Source organism: Gekko japonicus, unplaced genomic scaffold (assembly GCF_001447785.1).
Source record: "Gekko japonicus isolate JY-2015 unplaced genomic scaffold, Gekko_japonicus_V1.1 scaffold1005, whole genome shotgun sequence".
NCBI lineage: Eukaryota > Metazoa > Chordata > Lepidosauria > Squamata > Gekkonidae > Gekko > Gekko japonicus.
In genome coordinates this window covers 394,267-403,598 of record NW_015161982.1, presented here as the reverse complement: position 1 = coordinate 403,598, position 9,332 = coordinate 394,267, and the positions used below count along the sequence as shown (strand labels likewise).

At 44.7% G+C, this 9,332-nt stretch overlaps 1 protein-coding gene across 1 annotated transcript in view; it reads right to left on the bottom strand.

The window, feature by feature from the left end:
* Positions 1–8,834, bottom strand: part of GLRB (glycine receptor beta) — a 57,042-nt gene extending 48,208 nt beyond the window's left edge. The window contains exons 1-2 of the mRNA XM_015429786.1: positions 8,651–8,834; positions 5,706–5,860 (exon numbers count right to left, since the gene is read on the bottom strand). Coding sequence (XP_015285272.1) covers positions 5,706–5,827 — 122 coding nt within the window. The 5' untranslated portion in view covers positions 5,828–5,860; positions 8,651–8,834. The remainder of the gene's footprint in view (positions 1–5,705; positions 5,861–8,650) is intronic.
* Between the last annotated feature and the right edge of the window lie 498 nt (positions 8,835–9,332).

Genomic DNA, 9,332 nt, shown 5'->3' with positions numbered 1-9,332 from the left:
AAGAACAGGTAGAGAAAGATGTACTTTTCTCCCTTTCTCACAATACAAGAACTCGTGGGACCTCCATGAAACTGCAGAGCGGTCGAGCTAGAACGGATAAAAGGAAGTACTTCTTCACCCAAAGAGTGATTAACACATGGAATTCACTGCCACAGGAAGTGGTGGTGGCTACAAGCATGGACGGCTTCAAAAGGGAATTAGATAGGCATATGGAGCAGAGGTCCATCAGTCGCTATTAGCCACAAGGTATAGATAGGGGCTCTGGGGCAAGTGATGCTCTGTCTTCTTGGTGCTTGGGGGGGGCAACAGTGGGAGGGCTTCTAATGTCCTGGCCCCACTGGTGGACCTCCTGATGGCACTTGGTATTTTTGGCCACTGTGTGACAGAGTGTTGGACTAGATGGGCCTTTGGCCTGATCCAACATTGGCGTCTCTTATGTTCTTAGTACCTAATCTGGAACTCTAATTGCTCAACCACACTGGCTTTCATGTGGCGGTTGCTATTGAACAGTAGCGAGCAGCCAAGCCTACTTAGTCTTGCAACTCAAGTGACATCAAGTCACCCGGAAGTCACAGCCAGGCCTAGAGTTGCCAACCTCCAGGTGGGGCCTGGATATCCCCCAGAAATACAACTGAACTCCAGACATCTGTCCCCCTGGAGAAAATGGCTGCTTTGGAGGGTGGACATTATACCATGCTGAGACCTCTCCCTACCCCAAATTCTGCCCTCCTCAGACTCCATTACAAAATCCCCAGGAATTTCCCAACCTGGAGCTGGCAACCCTAGCCAGACCTGGCCCCAATGAGTTTTCCCTCAAAGGCCAAAATAGGGCTGGAAAGGGCCCTGCTGTCTCCTTCTGACAGAGCCAAGGTTGGGATGCTGTCGTTGCCTATCAACAGCCACTGAGGGAATCTGTTGCTTAAAGCTCCAGGCTCTCCTTTTATCATTTTCAGATTTTTTTAAGCTGCCCAGTGTTGTTGTTTTTTTAGATTTTACAATTTTCTGCAAACCTGGGGCCCTTTTCAGGTTTGTAGAAAGATCTGTCTTGCCCATTCACAGCTCCAGTCACCAGATTTAAGTATCCAAAGATATCCCGACTTCACTATTAGAATATAAGATACCAGGTTCTTCTAGTCAAACAGTTGACTGATCAAATCAATATATGGAATTCAGTTTCCCACCACCTCTTTGGTCCCCCTGCCTCACTCCATAGCTCCCATAACTCTCATGTCTGTCTGTTCCCTTCCTGGCAATAGCAGACAGACTGGGTGAGAGACGTTCTCTTCAGCCCTGTTTTTGCTTTCTGCTTTAATTAGCTTTCCTTTCCTTAAGCACACCTCCTTCTCAATTACTCACCTTACCCTTTTTTGCCTAGCATTTGCTTCTCAACCCAGTACCACCTTACTTCACCTGTCTGGCCTCTGGAGTATGTATCATTTTAGTCTTCAACCAGCCAACCCCTTCCCCATTCTGCTTCCAAGCTCTTTCTTGAGACAACATTCTAGGGGCCTTGGAGCCCATGGAGCTGGGCAAGTCATACAATATTTTCATATGAAAGTAGGTTGGGCCTGGGGAGTGGAGAGTGGGCAGAGAGAATCTTTGTCTGGGGTCTCCTGGAAGCTCTGGAAAACACCACGCACTCCGCCTGTGTGGAATTTTTCATCCATACAATCTGATTGTTTTCTTTTTCCTGAGAAAAGCTGCACTGTTTGTCAACTTATCTTCAAATATACTTTTCATTAGTATTCCAGGGCACTACAAGAAGATTGTATCTATTTAGATTCTTAGACTGTAATAAGAAGATTTGGGATGTAAAGACCTTCCATACAAAAAGTCAATAAGAAATGCATGTTACTCTGAAAATATAACAAGCAGAAGGATTGCACTTCTCAGTTTCAATGTTTGTTCAGGCCGTATGGCCCTTGTACAAGGCCTTCTAGATTCAACCAAGAAGGACGTTTAGTATACTATGAAAGCTCAAACGTTTGAGAAGCCACTTAGAAAGAAGCTGTTTGTTCTCACTAAACCATTCCAGAGCATCAATGACACAGTTTGCTCCTAGTTCCTAAGGCTCTGTATTCAGATGAACAAATCATCCCAATTTGTGTGGGGATCCATCAGGATTAAAGCCCCAATTCTTACACTTTTCCCACATACAAAAATATGTACATACATGAATGGTACAAGAGAAGTTAGACCAGAAATAGGCCAAACCAAACACATAAAATTCAGATTCTTTCAAATTGGAAGTCTTTTATAGTCCTGAATAGGATGGAACGTACACTACCATTTGAAACAGCATACTTGTATTGACTTATGGGAAAGTAAAAGAAAGTTATGACCCCCAGACAGGTTCAGTATGAGAACTGAATAAGGAGTTAACAAAACCCAAGAAGCAAATACGCACAATATAACAGCAAATTTTGACACCATTTCAGCAAAGTAAATGTGTTTTACTTGGCAACATTAAAAACATTTAAACACACGTACCAGGTTGTCCTGGCACTATTTTCACAGCAGAATTAGCAACTGAACATGAAATTTAATTGTTTCTGACATGCTATGCTTCTCACATACATTATTTTAATAATGAAGTGATTGCTATGATAGCTAAAATGACATTGTGTATTTAAGGATGCAGGAAACCTATAGCTGAGGATTCTGGTATTTTTCATGAAGCAATTTCAGCACCCTAAGTTTTTTTTTCTTTGCAGCCAAGTTTGTATTCACAGTTAGTGGAATTCACTGTACTGTCAAATGCATACCTAAAACTTAGCTACAGAGTCCATAGATGCATGGTATTATTTAGGTAGAATACAAACTGAAATCCCCTGGCCCATGAAAAACGCTATTGTATTCCATATGACTGACTTCTCAAGTAGAAGGTTTGTACTCATCTTCAGTTTTCTCAGGGAGCAATACTAAGGCTGATGTGTAAATGGTTTAGGATAGAACTAAATCCAAGTGTCCCACTGACACCCCATTAGTATTAATCCCAGCATCAGCTGGCTCTGTGAATGAAGGAGCCAGAAATGAACAGTGCAAATGGCATGCTGCAGGATGAGTAGGGTTTAGCAGTCTAAGTATTCTTAGTATTCTCACTTTCTGCCCATGTAACTAGCATTAAGCTGCCTTGAACCAAGAAGAAAGGCAGGACATAAATATTTTAATAAATACAAAATTATGCAACTGAAAATGCTGGTGTAAGTGCCAAACAGACATCTTCCAGTTGCTAGATCATAATCCATCTTTCTTGCAAAACTATACAATTATATTCTCAGTTGTTATAAATGTCTATCTGCCAAGAAATCAATATAACAAGGAAACCTCTTTTCTAGAACCTCTGGTCTACTACTGGGACAGCTGACAGACACAACAAAACATTCCCTGTAAATCCTAGCCAGATTAATCATCTATCAGATAACAGGGTGCATGGGGTTATCTCTGTCTGGTTCATTATGAGAACACTGAGAGTCAAAATGGTGCAATTTTGATGATGGGAACTCTAGAGAAAGAAGAAGAAGAAGAGATTGGATTTCACTACCCAAAGGTGTCTCAGAGCAGTTTACAAACTCCTTTCCCTCACCCTCCCCACAACAGACATCCTGTGGGGTAGGTAGGGCTGAGAGTACTCTGACAGAAACTGCTCTTTTTCAAGAACAGCTGTGCCAGAACTATGGCTTGCCCAAGGTCATCCAGCCAGGTGCAAGTGGAGGAGTGGGGAATCAAACCCGGTTCTCCCAGATTAGAGTCCGCGCACTTAACCACTACACCAAACTGGCTGTTTGCATCAAGGGAGCATTTTGCACAAAGACCCAAAGAGGAGAATAAACAAGGTGTTAGCATATTTCTAACACTGTTCAAAACCTTTGCAGATATACCTATTCAAGACCTAAGTACCAACATGAATCCACTACTTCTCTATCTGGGGATGGGTAAGCACGGGACAGCGATTCCATGACTCAAAACATGAACTGCTGCCAATGTCTGCCTTCTCCCCCTGCAGCAGTATCTACTGTGTGTTGGCTCAACAATTCTTCCTCTCTCACCTTCTCTGAAGTGATTGAGATGTAAGTTCTAGTCCTGCCTTTTCTTTCTATTTTGCAGCTGATTAGGTTGTAGCTGGCCTAGGGTAAATTCTGCTTATTTGCACATTTCCCCTTACATGGAATTCAACACCTCTCGTTTCTGTTTCTCATACTAGTTATATTTTTAGTGATCTACCTTGCAGATAAGCCTAGCCATGTTGGATCAGACCAATGGTCCATCTAGTCCAACAGGGTCAGTCAGATGCCACAAAGAAGGTCACAAGCAGGACCCACAGACAAAAGCCCTCATCTGCTGACTGCTCTCCAGTATCTGAGAATCAGAGGAATTTTTCTTCTGAACCCAGGGGCCCCATTTGCTTATCCAGAGGCCCACTAGATAACAGTCAATGATAGCTCTATCCTCCATATATCTGTCCAACCTCTTGGCAAAATCATCAAATCATCACCACATCTCATATGTGGGAAAGGTCCTGGGCTCACCATGGGGGTTTCTGGGTGAAGTGGCTGGCTGCCTCCTTCACTGCATGCTAAATCAGCATGCACTGGTTGATAGCTTCCATATATGGCTGACATATGGGGCATTGTTGGCATGTCACTCTGTGATTTGTGAGAGTTACTGAGCCAGTCTGGTGTAGTGGTTAAGTGCACGGACTCTAATCTAGGAGAACCGGGCTTGATTCCCCACTCCTCCACTTGCAATTGCTGGATGACATTGGGCAAGCCATAGTTCTGACAAGAGCTGACCTTGAAAGGGCAGTGACTGAAAGAGCTCTCTCAGCCCCACCTACCTCACAGGGTGTCTGTTGTGGGGAGGGGAAGGGAAAGGAATTTGTAAGCCGCTCTGAGACTCCGAGTGAAGGGCGGGATATAAATCCAATCTCTTCTTCTTCTTCCTCCTATGTATTCCAGTACAATAGCTACAGAGCTGGGTATCTCTTCTCTATTGTGAAAGCACAGAACATCAGCTAGCTATATCAGTGCTACATCACCATCAGCGATGCAATGGCATCTGGAGGTAAGGAATGGGCAGCCCATGATTTTATGATTTGAGATTAAAGTATCATGAAGTTCATCATTTGTATCCTTATGTTTAAGGAATTTAAAATACAGCAAATATCTGAACAGAATAAAGTCATAAGGCCTAAGTTTCAATAAAAACAATTCTGACCTGTTGTTTGATACTTAAGTCAATGACATCAAATTCCAAGTTTTTACCCCAATGCAGTGTTTTCTTATGACCCCAGCTGCTCTCAGGCATACATACAGCTCATGTATCTACTGTATCCCAATAAAGGAAATGTGTCTATGAACTCTAGCAACATGCGTGCAGGGCTGCAAATTAGTAGCCAATCCCCTTTTGAAAAAATAAAATATAACATAAAATCAAGGTAAGATCCAGGAGATAGGATCCATGCCTATCTGCTTATGATAACAGCATAATAATCTATTCTGTGACAGTTCACTGGTTTAACACATCACATTATAGACCATATTTTAAACATTAATGTGCTTGCGTAACAAGTTCTATGAAACAGACATGATCTGATTAATCCTCAGCAATGCTACTATAGTGGTAATTTGCTAACAGAAAACTATAACATTTGGTTTAAGAATCTTGAGTGGAAAAATATATAGATATTTTTTAAAGGAACATACGAAGGACAGAGATACAGTTTCTTTTTCCCTTTTCCTTTCTTTGAAGATTTCTCTTTGGAATAGACCTCTTCAACACACAAGGAGAAGAAAACAAACACAAGAGCTGCCAGTAAAAACTTCATTGTGGGGACTTTGGGTCTGGAACAAAAGTTGACCTAAGAAAGATAAGAGAAGTAAAGTTAGATGTGAAAAACAGGGAAAACATCATACATGAAATAGAGAATGAATTGATAGAAATGCATTATCAAGTGAGTTATTGAATATAACTTACATAGTTTTGTCAAGTTTTAGGTATGACTGGACATATGAATTAGTTAAACCTATTAGTCATTATCCAGGATTGGGTTAGGCATACTTGAGTCAACTGACTTCATACTGTACTCTAACTATCATCATATACTTGCATAGCTTATTAGAATGAGAAAACCTATAATGCTGTTATTAATTAATGTATATTTATGAATTAATATACAGGTGGGTTTTGTGTACAGAACAAGCTTCCATCTTAAGATAGAAGTTCCATACCTAAAAATGTACCCACATAAACTTCCCTAAGCTTCACATTCATTCACATGTGATGTCATACACATCTTCATTTCTGCTAATGAGACCTCTGACATATGATACAACTATTGTACTATTAACAAGAAACAACATATTAGCTGGGGCCTCGTCCTTGATATACCTATTTGTACTATTAGCTGAATTAATTTTAATGGATTTTTAATATAATGGAATCTGAATCAAATGCCTATGAATATAATATCTGCCATACTAACACATCTACATGTATTACCTGTTTACAGTAGGAAAGAGAAATTGCATGCAGCACCTGTACCACTGGTAATATTTCACTACTGCACAACATTTATATGGCATCTGGTTAATGTCGTCAATAATAAAGGATGCATCCCCAGCAGGGTTAAGTATTTATGTTCAATGCCAAAGTCCACTGGCCTACTACGGGGGGAGGAGGGGACGACGACACTCTGCATTTTATGATTTCAAGATCAAATGCAGTTTTCCCAGCCTTTGCTCCTTAGAAGGTCTGACTGTATTCTACAACACTAGCTGCATTTCTCTGCTTATAAATGCAGAGGCTGGGTACAGAAAGATATTTACATCCCTTGAACAGCAGCAACAGCATGACATTTTTGTCTTCCTTCCAAGAGCAACAGAAGAAGCATCTTCCTTTGCCCAAAGCAACAGCAACAAGGGCTCCCAGCCAAAAGACAAGACATGAGGTTCTCCTTTCTCACAATCCAAGCAATGATCACAAGTGCATTCTCCCCAGCAGTAGCACTGCAAGTGGCTCCCCAGATCCCTCACCAGGATAAGAAGCAAGGTCTCTTGCACACCTTTGCCGACACTCACTACCAGGCGCCTTTGGGGTGACCTCTCTCCCAGGGCAATACTAGGGCCATAAAAACCGTGAACGTTCCAGAGAATTCACTCAACTGCAAGCGCAAAATAAAAAGAAGCAATTAATGCTGCTGGACACATTATCACATTTTTCATCAAAGGATGCCCACATTCTCCAAAACTGAATAAACAAACTGTTTATGGTCTGTGTCACCTTGGCAACACGTGTCCCCTTCATACATGTATCACTTCCTCCAGTCAAATGGAGCTTCTTTGCCCTACACAATGACCCACCTCAGCAACGAGGCTTGTGCAACCATCACTCTCCTGCCATACCCATCAAGACCTTTTGCCAATGACATCAGAGTCCCCCAAAGACTGCCTGCTTTCACCCTAATCCTTATATTGATGCCATGCAGTACTCTGATGGCCTTTATACTCCCCCTGTCCCCAAAATGTTTAACACTGGGATTGGCCTATTGCCCTCTTCCCCTAACCCCCCACTGCCTTTTTGACAACGGAGGAAAAGGCCCCCCCCTTCAGACAGGTGTTCCTGGCTTCTGTAATGGATAACAGACACCACCACCCCTGCCGCCCAGTTCATCCTTGCCTCCACAACAGCAGAGCCGGGAGGTCCCAATTCCCTTTCCAGCATCGGAAATGCCAACCACTGCAGGGCTCCAAGTGAAGCACTCGCAAGGGCAGCCTCCCTCCAAGGGGTGTTCCACTCTTCTGGGAGTGGAATGACAGGCCCCAGAGTGGAATAACAACCCCTGGGGGTAGCAGCAGTGTTCTGGGAGTGGGATGACAGGCCCCAGAGTGGAATGACAGCCCCTGGGGTAGCAGGAGAGTTCTAGGGGTGGAATGATAGGATTCAGAGTGGAATGACAGCCCCTGGGGGTAGCAGGAGTGTTCCGAGACTGGAATGACAGGCCCCAGAGTGGAGTGACAGCCCCTGGGGGTAGAAGACTCCTGCTACCCCCAGGGGCTACCATTCCACTCTGGGGCCTGTCATTCCAGTCCCAGAACACTGCTGTTACCCCCAGGGGCTGTCATTCCACTCTGAGGCCTGTCATTCCAGTCCCAGAACTCTCCTGCTACCCCCAGGGGCTGTCATTCCACTCTGAGACCTGTCATTCCAGACCCAGAGCATTGTATTTGGGACTAGAGCCTTTAATGGAAAATCCATTCCGCATTTTCTTTGCAACTCTTCTTGAGCTGTAATGTATTTCAATGGAGCGCATGCAAGTCAATTGGCATTCCTGGCTCCCATTATTTCCAATGGGCCGCCAAGTCTCTCCCATTGTTTCCAATCGGCAATCCTGTCCTTCCTTTCAGTACATCCCCACTCCAGGGCTGCTCAGTGCTGGCCAAGGTACTGGAGGTGCTTCTGGAGCCAGGAGAGGGTTGCTTTACCACCTCTGCCAGTGACGACCACAGCGGGCACGGCGTGTCGCCCCTACCAGCCAGACCCCCCCCCCCGATTTCTCGCCCATTGCCCCTACCGACTCCAACCACATGCCAGTCTCTCCCTCCGTGCCCAGTGCAGTGACACGGCTCTTGTACCCAGTCGCAAGACTTACCAGAAGACAGACGCCAGGGAAGCCACGGCCACCCTCAGCTCTTTATTGCAGCTGGAGATGGCTGAGCAGCCTGCAGCGGGCCATGGCAAAGCTGAGGATCACAAGCCAGCAAGCGGGGGTGCGGGGGTGGGGGGGAGCAAAAGCTCAACAGCGGCCGCTGTGCTGCCAAAATGAACTCTGCATCAAAAAGCGTCCATTTGTCTACTGAGCATGTGCGTACTGCCCGAGAGGGTCCCAGGGAGCATGTGCAAGATCTCTGCACATGTGCAGTAGGACTTTGAAGCCAGGGAGATGCCTTTGCCCTTGCTGAATTCTGCCCTCAGTTTCACTCACTGCTTCATTGCCTTTAAGTGCGCGGGAATGCGGCAGCGATAGGAACGGGAAAGGCTGGAAGCGTTAGGAACGGGAAAGGCTGGAAGCGATAGGAACGGGAAAGGCTCTTCCCTCCCTTCCAGCCTGTTCAAGGAACTTTGGCACTCCAGGCAAGGCCAGAGAGGCTCGCTTCGGACCCCAGGACAGACCTAGGTGAAAGCGTTGCTAATGCCTCTTGTGCTCAACTTTTGCCGAACCAGCGGCAGTACCAGGGCCGGCTCAAAATATTATGCAGCCCTGAGACATATTGTCGCCTCCTCCTAGGGGATGTAGTAGGAATGACACGAATGCCCACTGGGGAAAAGGGATC